This window comes from Lutjanus erythropterus, chromosome 12, assembly GCF_056507025.1.
Source record: "Lutjanus erythropterus isolate fLutEry1 chromosome 12, fLutEry1.hap2, whole genome shotgun sequence".
In the NCBI taxonomy this organism is placed as follows: Eukaryota; Metazoa; Chordata; class Actinopteri; order Lutjaniformes; family Lutjanidae; genus Lutjanus; species Lutjanus erythropterus.
In genome coordinates, this window is record NC_139328.1 from 19,064,238 (window position 1) to 19,081,487 (window position 17,250).

Sequence of the window (17,250 nt, forward strand, 5' to 3'; positions counted from 1 at the left end):
AGAATCAAAATGAGGTAGCACAGTCATGTATGGGACTGTCAGGGAGGTATGGTCGTATTTCCAGGAGGAATGATTTAATGGAAATGTCAAGAGCAGCAGTCGCTCCAAGCAAAGGCTGAATCTCTGATACAATGTGAGCCACTTTTACCTCAGTGGGGATGAGAGACTTGTTGTCATTCAGCTCCAGTCCCTACCAAAATCTGCCTTTATCAGAACAGAAATGGCATTGTCACTTTTTAATGGGATTACAGGTCTTTCATTGCATATTAATTTGGGGGAAATCAATATGGGCTGTGGTTCTATTTGGGGGCATTTTAAACATTTAGTCGCTTTGCCTATATTCTGCAAAAAAGAGTGATGAAGAGCAAGGAAAAGAGGTGTGGAAATTAGACTAGAATATTCAGATTCCTGACAGAAAGAGATGGGATAAAAGAATCTAAGGTCAAAATATCCCCCTTGAAAATGAGATGGTTCATTCCAATGGGTTTATTCTTTTATTTTGAAATAAAATGGATGATTGATGTAAGGAGGGGCAAAGGAAGGACATCTGAATAACTAAGTGGAAGAAAAAAGGGAGGAAGGAGGGAAGCCCCAAATATTTTTTTAGTATACACTGTAAAAAAAAAAAAAAAAGACTGGCTGCAATGGCTGCCAAACAGAAATAAGTAAAATGGCCTAATTTGAATAAAGAGCAAAAATAAATTTACAGATTTTTTTTTCAGTAAAGCTCTAAAGGTTTTTTGGAGAAACACTGTGATTTTTTAGATTTTTCCAAAAGTATTGCAATCAAACACTGAAGGTGTTGATAAAGTGATAGTGCTAAAAGTTTTACAGGGAAACATTGGTATTGACAGATTTTTCTAAAATTATTACGATCAAACACTGTCATTAAGTGATAGCAATAAAATCTCCAAGTGAAAACATACTGAAATATAGACATTTATTATACATCTACAAGATTTTCACTGTTTCAAGTGGGGTTGGAAATTTAAATCCAACAATATGCTATTTGTTTTTATTCTCCACAACCCTCTGGTGACCTGACCTCCAAGATGAGACTGTTTTAAAGTGTTGTTTTAATGAATAATGTTGTCCTCTCTGTATGGAAAGTCCTCTCCAGCATGTGGTTAAGTTGCCTGCAGAGAGTAGGAGCAGGAGCTGTCCGAGGTGCTGAACATGCGTGCAAGTTCGATCACACCAGGCAGTGATAACTAGACTGGGGGAGGTTGCAAAAGTCTAATTTCTCCAATCAGCAACATGCTAGAGAGATGATACTCATACTGCACGTGTTCAGTTAGACACTCCCCCACCATGACCTGATGTTTGCGAGTTTCATAGGTTACCTGCCCCAGCCACATCACAACCTCAGAGCGTGAACCTGATCGAGGCTTTGAATAAATTAATATTTTTTTTATTTTTCCTCCCTACTCGGAGGTTGTAAGGCTTTTCACTCATCAGCTTGTAACAGGTAGCCCAGATGCCCACTCTCCCTGATAAAGGATTTCTGATAAAATTGTGGGGAATTAGCCATCATTCATGTCATGTATAAAGTTAGATTTAATCATACACCATCAAAACATTTTACACTAAGTCAAATAACATTTGCATGTCAATTTCTGAAAGTTATCAAATAACTAGAGCTAGCAGTTAGCTAGCAAACGTCGTATAGCTTACCTTCATAGTTGTCAATATACCTATGGAACTCAGGGCATTGTTTCCTGCTTGTACTAGCTGCTGCAGCTGCTGTTCAAACACTCAATAAACCAGAATTAGAAACATGTCATCCTGTGCAACTAGTCCATACTACAATATTATTGTAAAACAATGCTTATTTTCATAATACTGCCTTATTAAGACAAAAAGCAAAAGTCACTTAGTCATATTTAATGTATTTTTAACATGTTGCAACCATCCCTTGATCGTGGTGCAACTGTCCCCAGGGTTGGGGTCAGTTGTAACATATGGCTTCTTCAATTCAAACAAATACTGTGAATGATATGACACATGTAATCATCTTTAAATGGTATGAGTCATAAACACACAGATGTAAGTTTGATATGTAATGACTTGGTTGGTCGGAGAAACTGTAAGAAATGCAAAAAAAAAGTGTTGCAACCGTCCCTAGTCTCCCCTTTTCCAAAGCAGTTTGCACCATTACATTTCTTGTTAAACGGTTTACAAACAGTAAAAAAAACAGTCCCACTTTACTCTGTATCTTTGAAGAAACAGTCACTTTGCACACCCATAAAAAGATATGACGGGAGAATAAAAGCGCTACAGTTACTGATTCTTTAACTCAGATATAGTTTTGAACCTTTATTGCACCGACATGGGATCCGGTCTGCTCAATTACTGTGGTGACCTTCAGATGGGCGCGGTTGTTCTTATCGTGCGATCTCCACCAGTTGGCATTACACCACAATTAAAATGCGTGTTCAAAGCGACCTGTCACCGCGGTTGTTTGCCGCGCTGCTTGGCACCCTGTAGTGGAGAGGGTGACATCTATGACTCCTCGCCAAGGGAGCCCGGTAGACGCACCTAACTGTAGTTATTCCTTCAGCTCTGCCTTCAAAATTCACCGAATAATTACACCAACAACAACTCCGGCCAGGGGAGTTTTTTTTTGTCCTTTTCCAGTCTGTTTTTTGCGAGCGCATTTACCAAATCCCCCTCATTCTTAGATGGAAGGTAAGACCTTTTTTTTTTTGTTTTGTTTTCCGAAAGCGTCGAGACCTGAAGCGGTGTTGTAGAGGTAATAATCTGTGTGTGTGACCCCCGGTCGATTAAATGCAAATAATTGAAAAAAATTTAATCACATTTTATATTTTATACATTGTTTTGCTCTTAAGCGAGCTTATTCCTGCAATTTAGGGTGCATCCTAATTGCCTTAAGTTTCGGCGGATTTACTCTCCACCTTGCAGCCTGAATAACACTTAACATTTAATATGCCTTATTATAGGTGTGTGTTGTAATTACCATTACTGTATTCTGTACTTGGCGGTGTTTTAACTGTTGTGTTTTCCAAATGACATCAGTGCGGTTGGGCTTGCAGCTGCTTGGAGTTTGACGCTGCTGTAAAAAGCGATGCAGCCCGTTGCCGAGTAATTATCGAGCAACTTTAAATAGCCCAGAATATTCCACTTTAGTGCCACGGCAAATGCGTCTTCGTTTACTTATCAATTCGCGTCATTCTAAGAATTTATAATGAAATAAGAGGCAGAAGCACATTTACAGGTATTTTCAAAGGCATCACTGCGAGATAAAGTAACTTTCTTTGTTAAATTCTAGCGATGATTTGCATTTTTAACACAAAAACCAAAAACAGAACCGTGAATTGGGAGAGTAAATGACTCTATCAGGGCGGAATGCTTTGCACTACTGCTTAAATTTACCAACCGCGGTAAGAAAAAAAAAAAAAAAAAAACCCACAACAGCTGAAGTTGAGATTTACCAGCCTTTACCAGTCAGTATTATCTTTAGGACCCGGCGGAGCGCTCGTATGTTACTGGACATAGTGGCTCCATTTGAGGAAGATTGCTTATCTCTCCTCTCCTCCTCTCCCGTCCACAACTCGGCTGCACGGGCTGAGAAATCTATCCGACGCAAACGACCCCAAGAGTTGCTCTCCGCCGGGATGTGTTTTAACGCGCGTTGATGGACTTTAATGAATTTGCGACCACTGTGTGTGTGTGTATCCCCTGAGCGGCTACTTGAAGTATTTTGTCGTGCGCCATTCCAATGAACGCTGCGCCAAGAGCAGCGCTGCGTAAAGCCCCAACAGCCTGTGTGGTGGACACCAGTCGATACTCGGCGGCGTCTGTGAGCGCGAAACCAAAAGATCTGAACGTGAGCGAGTCCCGTGTAGTGCTTCGGAAGGAACGACTGCTTTAATAGCGAGACGCAAAAGTTTAAAGAAAAGTTGAGAGAAGGAGAAAACGCTGTGCTCTCCGCGTGAATGCGCGCTTTCTGCGCATACATCGCTTTTATTGATCCATCTGGAGCGAAATTAGAATATATTAGAAAAAGAAGCAGTCAAAGACGCATGAAAATCTTTCTTCAACTACTCGTGGCTGTAAATAACTTGTTGAATGAGCAGCTCGTCCCAGGAGTGCATTTAAATGTGAGTATTGTTGTGATTTCGGCTTTCAGATTGTGCTTTTTCCCTTTTTGCATACCGTCACTTGTATGACGATGACAATGTGACTAAATGGGCAATAATAGGGTAATTACAGGGGGCTGTTTCATGGGCGGAACGTTCACAGTGAGCGGGTTTGAAGTGGGTTAAATGACGAAGGAATGAGCCGCTTGAATGAAATTGAATTTGCAAAAAAATCCGTTTATATCCTTAGCGCTTTGCAATTTTCCTTCTTTTGGAAGTTTTACTCTACTGAGGGCGTTTTCTTTGTTGTTCTTTGTTTGTGGGAGCACATAAATCTGAATTTGCACTTTATCCAAAGCTGTTGTTATTTTAAATTCATCTCCATTATCCCCAGTCGTTTAACAAGCGACATAATGTGACTTTAACCTGTTGCGCAGCAGGTCAGTAAAGTCAGATCTAGGTGTGTCTCGCCTCTGCGCAAAATCTGACCCAGAACACAATGAACTAAATATCAGGATTACCGCAAGTTCCAAGAAACTGTTGCTTTCTTTGCGTCTTAATTCAAATTTTAAGCTGCATGATGGGACTCCATGTGAAATTACTGGACTTTTCCTTTAGTTTCTGTCCTGTGATTCTGATTGCATGAATCTTAGATGTCCGGGATGTTAAGATGTTTGAAACATGCTCTGCATTTTTGCATGTTAGTGGTTCAGGAGAGGAACTTTGAATAATGTATGGCAGGCAGCAGATTTCATGTGTGGCAGTGGTGCAGGCTGGCGGGCTGGCTCTCTGGCTGGGCTCCACACTGAGGGACCCCTCACATTGTCACCACATCAACCACATCCTGTCAGGGGAAAAAAGCTCTTTGCAGGAAAGCACAGCCAGTCCTTGTTATAGAGAAAAAAAGTGACTCCAGTTGGAGAGGTTAAAAGTGCAGCCCGTGTACATTAATTGTTTGTTTTATGATTGTTTTATATGCTTGAGGATCTAGTACAGCATGGATTCTACACTATGATAGACAAAGAAATGGAGAAGGTTTGAGGATAGACAGAGCAGGACAGAGAGTCTGAATGAGGGACCCAGGGAACGAAGGAAGAGAAATACAATAAGAAGACAAATGTGTGCCAGTACAAACATGCTTGCGCCTGCCAGTCGATCCCACTGTGACTCATATGGAAGGGCTGGTTTTTGGCTTGGGGAACATTGGAAGCATTAACCCGTTTATTGTTGCGCTCATCAGCCAGCCACAAAGCATCAGTCTGCTCAAACTGGCTATGGATCAGAAGTTATTGGTTGGAAGTCAGCAAAATCAATAAACACAGCGAGACAGCATCGCATCCAAAATCCTGACCAGGTGCTCGATACAGAAAAACAACAAAATAGCAATTGTTGCAGGATAAAACCACACAGGGAGCATCAGTCTAAGGCTGTTAGAGTCTTTTTTTTGTTTTTATTTCAAAATCAATAAAGGTGTCATCTTGCAATCACTGATGTCAGTGTTTAAGATAGAGGCCCTCCAGTGTTTCAGCACCATGGACAGTTCCCCCCCGCTCCACATTGCTGTATGGGAGCCAAGATGGGGATGAGAAAAGCCACACTCGGAGACTGAGAGCAAAGCCACACTTTAGCGGGATTACTATAAAATGAATGGAATACATCCGCCATGGTTTTTAAGAGTCTGGCTGGGAGTTTGTAACCAATATAAGCCACGGGGCATGGCTGCCTGCTGACTTTTAAAACACTCTGCCATGCTTGAGCTGCCCAGGGGATGGGATGCAAGTGGACACAAGGGGGTGTTTCAGAGGCTTCAAAAACAAGTGAGGGAAAAGAGACACAGAGAGGAAGAGAGGTGATGTGGTCACCCTGAGCTCTAAGCTCTCTCTCTCTCCCGGCATACGGAGAGCTGCTCAAATATTGATGACTTTTAATATAGAATCTGACCTCATATTTTTCTCAGTGAAATTACGACATTCCTGAGTTTCTCATTGCATTTTGAGTGCCGCTGAGTGAGAGGTATAGGCACAGGGAACAGGGGGAACAAGGGAGATAGGCCAGCACAATTAATCAAAATATTATTGAAATTGCAATATGGTCGAGTGTAATATCCACAGAGGCTATATTTTTTAAAATAAAAGTGTAAATTGTATAGCAAAACAGCAAAACAACAGATTATATGCACCATATGTGTAAAATTGTAGTTAGTAAACTTTTAACTCAGATTTTATACATATGGTGGTGCATTCCCTATACCACGTCAGTCTTCCTAAAATCTGATTTTAAAAAAATCACCATATATCACTTTACTTATAGTATCACAATATAATGAATCATAACCCGTGGATCATGATGCATATTGTTAGATTCTTGCCAATACACAGCCTTAATCTTGATACTGATATTAGGGAGTAGAGTAGTGTGTGTGTTTAACCTGAATTAAGGAAAAGCATGAAATATACACTGATTACTGGCTATAAACACAGATGGATGCTAATATTTTTACGTACTGGTCCTATGGGCCACCACGCCCCTAAACTTGGTGGACAAAGTACATTTTTGGTGGTCCAGCTTCCTTAACTGTGACATTTGTGTTGTCCACTTTTCCCCTGAAAAGTGTTGGTGAAGACTGACGATACGGGGATAAAACTTGATGTCCACAGTGGGTCACTTATATGGATAGTTTGGTGGCCACAGAGTAATTTTTCATGGCCACAGGCCACGGGTAATGTTGAACCTTCTATAAAGCTTATAAAGCATATTGGACAACACACATTCCAATACCAATATAAACCAATTTAGCCATTTTAGGCCAATATCAGGCAGTTAATGTTGGCCGACCAATATATCAGTCACACTCTAATTCCAATTTATCACGAATCATCTCACAATACCTGTCAAAATGATCACTATATGATTTTTTTTTTTACCATATTATGCAGCCCGAGTAGAGGATAACAATTTTGCTGTATTTTGCATTTATAGTTATTTTTCTATGTAATTTTAATGCAATATTTTGATGTAATAGGCTGTATAATAAAGTTATAAATGTAACATTTTCTTAAAAACCAGCGTATAGACTCATATAAACATATTTCCTACACAGACCCTGCCCTTTGCTCATATTTCCTTATTTTCTCATTATTTTTGCTGTGCTCGGGATACTTTACAAACCCAAAATGTCGGTATTTGATAACCTGGAATCTTTTTGTTGGGCTTACAAACAGCTCAGACAGATCCTACTGATTCTACCTTTAACTGAGAACCAGGACAGCACACAGAAATATTATGAATCACAGCTTTTGTCATACATTAATTCATCTGCGACATCTAAATGTTCTTTCTAAATGGTGTCAGAACACTTATTGTAGGCAGAAATAATCTCTTGAGCTGAGCATAGATTTAAAACATTTTTATATTGTGCATTTTTCCCCCTTTTACTGTCACATAATGCTCTGATGTTGAATGGTATCCATCCACAGAGGTTCATTGAGCATCCTGACACTTTCCTTTCATCTGTATAGATTTCATTACTCCAGGTGTCTATGAATTAAATCCAATATTCCCATGGTTGGTTCCATTTGCCATCTCTTATTAGCTTTGAATGTTCCCTATTAAATAAAAATAAGATAAGCGACCTCAACCACCCTGCCGCTGGTACCTAATTTGACTGTTTTTATAATGAAAGTCAGCCTCAGTATTATGAAAGGTGTGTGTGTGTGTGTGTGTGTGTGTGTGTGTGTGTGTGTGTGTGTGAGTGAGAGAGAGAGAGAGAGAGAAAGAGAGAGAGAGAGTGAGAGAGAGAGAGCATATGAGATGAGAGTGGTCCATCCCATGACGCACCTCTGATCAACGACTGACATTTATATTTATGAAATTTGATACTCGTATCTGCATGAGAGAAATGTCTTATTCATCACTCAGAGCTCCAGCCGTGTTATCAAATTTGTAATTGCCCTCTTCTTAGGGAAGCTTGTTGATTGACACAAACATATTTAAAGAGCCAAAATTCTTTCCCCGGGTGCGTTTTTTCCCGCTAGTTTCTCTCCGTCTCCCACCAGAGGTCTGTCAAACGAAGCCGGCCATCCATACCTCCTGACACGGCTCACTTTGAAGGGTCCGCCACGTCTGAATGGCAGGGCAGATCATTTCTCTGGCTCAGATGAACATCTTTCACTACTGCTGGAATGTATTCAAGCCTGTAGACATTTTGTAAAAGGGGCATTAGGGTGGGAGAAGTAAAGCAGTAATTGCCTTAGATGTGGTCAAAACTGATTCAAATTGGCACAATTTTCAGCCTGAGACAAGATGGCCAAGTTAAAATACTGAATTCTAATGCGTCCATATGTTGGCGGGGAGCACAGACACCAGGCTGCGTGTGTGAGCGACTCGATTCATTAAGATGAGATTCTGTTCCCCAAATCTGATCTGCATCTTTGTCCTTTCATATGATAAAGCTTTTATTAAAAACCCTCTCTTTAATTAATTTGATTTGACTTGATAATGTGCTGATAAAAACTGTAATCTTTTTGACACAAATTGAAAAGTAGCTCTTTCCTCTGAACATTAAAGACTCTCCACATGCTTCGAACCCCAGCTTACCTAAAAAAAAAAGAAAAATGTATTTTATCGGTGACTGTCAGTCACATGGGGGCAGCTATAGCCTGAAGGGTAGAGAATAAAAGCCGCTGACCGGAAAGTTACTGGTTCAACTGCATGTAGCAGCTGGATGTGTCAGGCATTTTCTAAGTCTAAACCTGCATTAGAATAAATGATGTGATGTCACTTTTCAAACTTGCAAGGGGTTTTAAAAAGGGGATGACTGTACATGCTTGTTAGAACTGTGCCCTAAGGAGGCAAAAGGTTAAATTGAAATGTAAGTACATTTTTCGGGAGCACAGACTTCTTTTCACTGAGGCAAAACCTCAGGCCATGTGAGCACATTGACAGTCAACAGTAACTTAACTCCTATTTACAGTGTCATTACTCTGTTGGAGGCAGCTGTATATAGCTGCTCCATTTTATTCTCCCCGCTGCCGCACACGCTCTATACCCGAGACATTGAGATCGTGTGGGTCTCCACTGAATGCTGCCAGGCACCATTACCTGACGAGTTAGGCCATCTGACTGATGGCTTGTAATAGCTCTGAGAAACGCACAATCCCTCAAATAGACCATTTCTGTCTCCCAATTTTGCTTTAATATTTCCCAAATGCCTCCGAAGGCACCGGGACAAACGCAGCTCCACGTTCGGCTATTAAGGAGCAAAAGTCGGGAAAAGCGATACCTTAAATGCACTGACTTGACACATGGAAATAAGCCTTTCTGTATGAAAATCAAATGGAGATTAGGCTTCACAGAACAAGCTCCATTTGAATTGTATACAGTGATTTTGGCAAGGTTATTATTGAGGGATACATATAAACAGTGGAGCCTTGAATTGTGTCTGTGTGTATATTGTGTGTGTGGTAGTGAAGGTAGTGAGACACACTACTTATCCAGCTCAGTGCTCTTAAATCACGTTAAAGGGATAGTTCAGACTATTTAATGTTGGGTTGTATGTGGTACTTATCCATAGTCAGTGTATTACCTACAGTAAATGGTGGGCACCCCTACAGTTTGGAGCAGCAGAGAGGAGTACCAGCATAGAAACTAAGCAATGTACTGTTATAAACAGGGTCAGCAGCTATAATACGTAACAATTTCATATTAACTAAAAGCACCAGATATGTTTTATTTATTGATCTTTTTTTTCTTTTACATCCCAAACGTCTCCAACAGTGTTGAAATGCGAGAAATCCAAATTTGTTCAAGGTAACATTGCATTTCCTGCTAACCATTGCTAGCTTGCTATAACTTTAAAAAACATGGGTTACATCAGAGAGTGAAGTGAGAGGAAAGTCATGACTAAACTTAACATGAATAAAACTTTAATATTACCTCTAGTGACAGAGCTTACATTGTGCACTTTTAAGTGTAGGCTATATTTAGAATACTTTCCAACTTTACCTTTACCTGCCTTTTCTGCCCAGAAACCTCTGCTACTTAAGCCAAATATCAGTCTCTCCAAACCAACCAAACTCCACAGCAGTTTTTTTTTTTTTTATCTTGCACAACCACTGCCTCGATCTGTTAGTTTGTTTTTGTTAGTGTGTGACTTCAGTGAATCTGAATAATCCTTTTAAAACACTGAAGTCACACAATAAGGCAAACAATCTAACAGACCAAGAGGAACCAGGAGACCAGCAGCTCCACTGTTGCTGGTCTACTGCACTGTTATGCAAGGTAAAATTACAGATTTGGAAATACCGTCTGATGCCAAAGTAAAGTGGGGAAAATATAAAATAGAAATATATTAAATAGGCTGATAGATATATTTTTAGATGGGCCTTTTTTAAGTGGCTTAAATACCTTTTGTTGCTGACTCCTGTCCACAGCAGTACATTACTTAGCTTCTGCGCTTGTGCACCTCTGTTTCCCCAAACTGGAGGCATGCCAACAGTCATACTGTCCGTGATACACAAACAATTGATAAGTACCTCATACAGCCTCTCTTCAAATAATCCAAGATGTCCCTTTAGTATAATAAATGGTTTTGTGTGTTTATGTGATCTGTGTAATTCACCACAGTCTTTTCTTCTGTCCTTTAGGATGCTGCCTGTAGCAGAAACCACAATAGACAGGAGATCAAGCTAAGACATCTGAGAGCCGCTGACTTATGAGGAGTGTCACTCCTCTCTGCATGTCACATCTGACCGTTAGTTGACCCTTTCATCAACGCCCCGCACTTGTGAAGACGCTCACTTGTTGACACACCTCATCAGCCAGGCAGAGGTGGCAGCAATCGAAGACAAAATAACTGAATGGGGGCTAATCGTTGCCTGAAGCTGCTCACACAAAAGTAGCAACATGCTGCCACAGTTCCCAAATGCCCCATTGCACCATTCAAAGCTGCAGTTCATTTAGAAAATCCTCAGCAATTTTGCCATTTCTGTGACAGAGCAGCAGCTGTAAAGACAAAAAGAAGTTCCACAGCAAACACACAGAACGAGATCAGCGATGCTTTGGCCCGTACTGTTCACTCTGCAAGCTGTGTGCAGCAGTGTGGCACATGCCATGCAACATTACCCGGCAGCCTGGGGACACTATGACGTGTGCAAGTCCCAGATCTATACGGAGGAGGGCCTGGCATGGGACTACATGGCCTGTCAGCCAGAAGCCACCGAAATGACAAAGTACCTACGAGTGGCCCTCGACCCCCCAAATATCACGTGTGGAGATCCGCCAGAAACGTACTGCGCTTTGGTGAGTCGTAACCTCGCCTGTCCCCTGATGGAGACAAATGAGGCTGTAGGCAGGATCACACAGCATACTGGGTCAGGGATAGAGAGCAGTGCATACAAGGCAACGTGCAGCAGAGATTGATGTACACACAGACCCACTGTGCATTAGGATACAAACGCTAACATCCAGCAACACATTCACAAGCTCCACACACGCACAAAGGGATGCAAACACACATCTATATAAACACAAATTTGTGTCCACTTCTAAATCTTGGAAGCAGGTGTGAAAATACACAGATGCACATGAGCACACACAAAAGCAAGTAAGGCACAAAGATATACAGACATCTATGGACCTGAGATTTCACAGACATGTACAGAACATTCACACGACAGGTCGTACAGTAAAATTATAAACATTTCAGTAGCACTTTACAATATGATTACCCTTACAAATGGTTTATAATAAGGTTATTAGTCATCTATAAACACTTTATAAATCAGTAATTAACAGTTATAAACAAGTTATAACAGTTTTCATACATTGGCAAGATCTAGTAACTGCTTAATACTAATTCATTAATCTAATTAATCTCACTATTGAATTACTAATATTTATAACTTGCAAAAGGGGGGCTAATTCTAAAGTCTAAAACAATGCATGCTGAAAATGTCAGTATTTTCAAAGACTCGTTGTATGAATCTGGTCATTTTTGATGCCAAATTAAACTTTTTGACTATTAACTTATGCTGACGGTGGTTAAATACAAGTAACTTGCTAACAAATATCTGCTGAAGCTGACAGGTGTCAGTGCTGAATGATGGAGCAGGCAAAGTAAGCTCAGTAAGTAATGAAATCTGAGGCTTACAGGAGAAATATCTAATATATTTGCTGTACTAAATGATGACACGATCATGATATGTCATCAGAGATGAAAGAAACAGTCGAAATATCGGATTCTCTGACAGCAACAACACAGCCAACATGTTATCCTTTGAAATTTCTACTCTGTGCCCAAACTGTTTTTGTTTGCCCATTTCATGTATATTAGAATTAGAATTAGTGCAGAATGTTCCCCAAATGAGTTTCTGTTCATGAGTTGTAAGAAATCATTAATGATCTTTTATAAGTCGTAGATGATGACAATGGTTAAACTGAGCAACGTGGTAATGGAGTCTGGCAATCACTGAACTCCAGATTCAGAGCGTGTATTTTCAGAGCAGTGTGCTTTTGTTTTCATGATACTGGCTAAGCCTCACATTGACAGACAACTGACAGTTATAAACATCTTTTTTTTTTTGTAATCTCTTGCACTGCAATATTTTAATGTTCCATTGAAAGATTTGGAAAATATTGAAAATGTTGCACAGTATTTTAATGTTTGTTTTTTTTTTAAATCATCCTACTATCTAGAAAATTTTCACACGTCTATTCTGACCACCATTTTGAGAAATTATATACATATACATTACATATCAATATCAAAGTATTTGGTCAAAAGTGGTATTGACTTTGTTATCCAGCTCTACATCTATAAGCACACACAGACATGCAAACACTTACTGCACAAACACAGTCGATCCACACTCTGCACACACACACACACACACACACAGACACACACACACACACACACACACACAGGAAGGATCAGTGTTAACAGTGACAGGGTAATTGTACTGGAGCAGTTATTATGCACTGCATGCTCACCACAGTGTTTAGCATTGTGTTTCATTGGCCCTTATCAAACATTATCAACAGTTCAAACCCAGGTTGAATTTGTTTAGAATCACACTCAAAGTAAGCAGCAAGAGCCCATAGGCTTTAAAGTGCTTCATTAGAAGTCATGTGTGTGCCCGCCGAGAGCTCCTGCAAGTAAATATTTACCAATTAAAATGGGCATCTTTAAAAGGAGGGTTTTTATTCTCGCAGCTCCAGATGGCATTGAGACATTTAATGCCACTGTAGGATGAAAAAGGAGCCGGTCTCCAGTCGTGTGTGACGTTCTGTGAAGCTTTATATCAAAACGAACTGTGAAACCTTTATCAGCCCAGGAGTTTATCCTGAATACACATCAACATAACACAAAGCGTATAACGAGCAAAATAGAGACAGAGTGAAAGTGGTTGGTCTGATTTCTCTGCTGATGGTTAAAGACGCCTCACTGTAATTTTATCCATGTTTCACCTATTTATTTAATGTCATAATTTCATATACAGTATACTGCATTTCTGCTTTCAGACTACATAGAAAAATAGATAATCTAATACAGCGAAGCAATGTTTCTGTTCTTCTTGACATTGCAGAATGATGTTGTTATCCTGATTGTTCCAGCACTGGAATAATGTCACTTTCATGAACAGCTGGTGCTACACACCAAATCAGGTGCTGTGGGAGTTTGCTCGAGTGTTTGTTTCCATCGAAACAAGAACAGCAAATTGGGAAATTTTTAGCCACCCAAAGGATGATCAGTTGGTCTTTATTCGGTCAGTTCACAACTTTGGTTCAACAACTGTGTGTATCTTATGAAATGTAGCAATTTCTACAACATGGATTGAGACTACAGACATTCATGGTTCCCAGATTATGAATCATGACTTTGATGATCCTTTTACTTTACCTTTGGCATCTCTGCGAGGCTGACATTTGTCATTTTAAGTGAAATGTCTTGATTAGACTGATTGCCAGTTAATTTGGTTCAGACATTCATGTTCCCTTCAGGATGAATTGTAATTACTTTGGGTGTCCTCTGGATTTCATCTCGCGCAAACATCAGATTAAAATCACAGCCTCAGCTATACTTTCTATTTAGTGTTAGTTAGCAAATATTAGCATACTTACAAGATGGTTAATATTTCCTGTTAAACAATAGCACTTTATTTATTTATATTGTCACTGGTCGTACCCTGTCTATCCTGTGTAGGTGTCATGAATATTCTGTGTTTGCATTTATTGCATGAACTTTTGTTGATATGATGATTTAATTTTCCTTTCAGATTTAATAATGTTATCTGGCTATCTATCTGTCTGTTTATCTGTCTGTCTGTCTATCTATCTCTATCTATTTTAGCATGCTGACCTCAGCATTTAACTCTCCTAAGCTACTAAAATTCAGTCTCAGAGTCATTCTACAGCTAAAGGGTCTTACAACTCATTCATTCAAAATAGATATGTCCATTTCAAACAATATAACTGTTTATATTACGTTTATTATCAAGTGCAATAATTCTTTTTATTTGTTTTCAGTATCATTGCCAATATTAGTCCCAATGTCATTGCCAAAACCACTTTTCTTTTTTAGTTTATTTAAGCTTACTATTTTATTTTTATTACTTCTATTGTTAATGTATCTTATCTTATCTCTTATCTTAACTCTCACTGTTCACATACTTCAATATATCCTTTATGTTGAGATTGATGTAAGCATTGCATCCACTAGAGGGCACCACTCATACAACAAACATATAGCAACAAACATGGCAAAGTTTGTAATAATGGCTGAGGCAGCGTTGTAGACAGTGGTGGTCTGTGTGGCCAGTAAATACATCGCGACATATGGATGGAGATTTACTTTTGTCACATCATTTCCATTACTTTCAGATTTTTAAAACTGTTGGGTATTGTGCTCGTGTCTCATTTGAACTATTGGCTACACTACTACACTGCCCAACCCCATGACTACAGGAGGTGCTGCTGCGTTTCATATGTATCTGTAACCTTTCAGAAAAGGTGCACAAATATGGACGAAATGGATGCAGAGTATGGACAGAAAACTTTTGTTAAATATTATAAATCCAAAAAGTAATATTGCCGTCATCCACTCCAGTTCTAAATATGAGTAGAAGTAGTTTGAGCAACATATTAAATGTGCTTAAAGTTGCTTTAGTGTGCTTAAGAATATCGACCTGCCACAACAGAACAGTGAAGGGATCCTTGAGTGGCTTTGTTTTGTGACTTGTCAGATGTCCCTACATCTAACTGCCAGGGTGTCCATCACCTCTGACATAAATCTGAGGTCATCATCGTCCAGATGATGGAGAACACAGGCTCCTCCTGAACTCACCTAAATGGCTGTTGTGCGTTTGATCTGCTTACATTCTCGGCTGGCGCACAGGCAGACTGACACCGGTGACCTTATCCACCGGTGCTTCCAGAGAGTTTGTTGGAGATGAGAGGAGCATGCAAATGAGCTCTTTTAGCCAATCACCAAGTTGCCTGCAGTTGTGAGCCTGGTCTAATCACTTTCCCCAGGACTTGGTTTGCCTCATGGTCTATGAATCCTGGATGTCTGCTCGTACCTCCTCCCCTCCCTCTGCCTTATGATTCCCATCTCTGTTGCTTAAGGATGTTTTTTTTTTTTTTTAATCCTAACTAAGCTCTGACGAATATAGTTATGACAGAGACTGTGCTCATGAAAAGGGTATTAATCATTCAAGAGTGGATCTTTTACAACGTAAGGTTTGAGGTTGTTACTTTTTTGGATGAAATAGTAAAGATGCCCTTTTAGTTTTGGTTCTGTTTCTCTTGGATGTTCAGAACAAGTGATAAAGAGAGTCCAGGATAAACAGTGTCTAGGACAGGTGTTCTGCATCAGGGAGTTAGCCCTGTTTTTATTTTTAGCTGCAGACCTTCAGGGGTTCTTCAAAATGTGTTGGTATTAAGGCTGTTCTCCTGTGGTGCGCTGTGGCACTGTCACTCACTATCATCCAACACCAGTTTATGGTCTTTTTTTTAACAATATACAGTAACAGGCAGTGTGCAAGCTAAAATATTACATATTGTATTGTGGCATTGCTTTTGTATTGTAATCCAGTAACACTTTAGAGTAAGGGTACATAAATTATCATAAATTCTTACATGACCTCATGCATGAAATTGCATGAATTTGTTCATTAATGTAGTACTTGAACAATTAGAAATGTACAAGAATTAACTGCATCTTATGCATGATTTATTGCAAGAACAATACATTAATTAACGCAACAACTGAGGTATTTTCATGATCATGATTTCTGAGTTATTAATGATGTTCATATCTTCTTCATAGGTAAGAGTGTTGTTAAAGGGACTGGACAAAAAACTGACCAGCAGTGCTGACATATACTGATGAATTTCTAATGTTGTAAGAAGAAGAAGGCATGACTTTATTAATCCCCAATGGGAAATTACATTCTTTTCACTCTGTTGTTGTAATATTTGTACACACATACACAGGCCCGAACTACACACACATATGCACAAACAGGACCTATAAGACATGCATCTGAGAGAAGTGTCAGTAGCGGCGTTACTAGTTTAACTACATTTCTCAGTAACGTGGTCGTAACGTCGCTGTTTTCTTCATCAAATAGCTTTTCAGTAGTGAAGCTACTTTAGTGATCAAATAACGCGATCGCGTCCACAGAAGCTACATTTCCCCACGCATTTCTAAACCTTAAATGCGTCTCTTCCATGTCACGTCACGTACCTGCCCTCCTGCTGATGGCCGCCACAGACTGGGTAGAAAAAGATTGCCGCGATTTGTCGCTGCGGGGCAAGATGGAACGGGCCCAGCAGAACACAGTGGCAGAGGAGGGAGCAGAGACGTGTACGTGTCGTGAATCTCCATGGCCAAACCTTAACAAGTTCATGTTACTTACCGAGTCCTCACAGAACAGTTGAACGTTTCGGTGTTTACTTTGCAACGACAAAAAGAAGCTCCTGTCAACATCCAAGACGTCCAACACAAATTTAAGGACACACGTTCAGGTATTTCCCGAAGCTAACACAACAATCGCTAGCTAAGCTAATCATCACAACTCAGTCAGCAAACACCAACAGCTAACATGGTGCTAGCTAGCAACGTGTCCTTTGGCAGCTACAGAATAAA

At 39.9% G+C, this 17,250-nt stretch overlaps 1 protein-coding gene across 4 annotated transcripts in view; it reads left to right on the forward strand.

Annotated features, from left to right (window-relative positions):
• The first annotated feature begins 2,641 nt into the window (after nucleotides 1–2,641).
• Nucleotides 2,642–17,250, forward strand: part of LOC146317880 (netrin-G1-like) — an 87,628-nt gene continuing 73,019 nt past the window's right edge. For 2 of the 4 annotated variants that reach the window (XM_084733070.1, XM_084733072.1), the window contains exons 1-2: nucleotides 3,419–4,121; nucleotides 10,745–11,399. In XM_084733070.1, the coding sequence (XP_084589196.1) occupies nucleotides 11,154–11,399 (246 nt within the window). In that variant the 5' untranslated portion in view covers nucleotides 3,419–4,121; nucleotides 10,745–11,153. Of the gene's footprint in view, nucleotides 2,689–3,418; nucleotides 4,122–10,744; nucleotides 11,400–16,962; nucleotides 17,130–17,250 lie in introns of those variants that run through there. The other 2 variants (XM_084733071.1, XM_084733073.1) reach the window with 2 other exon arrangements.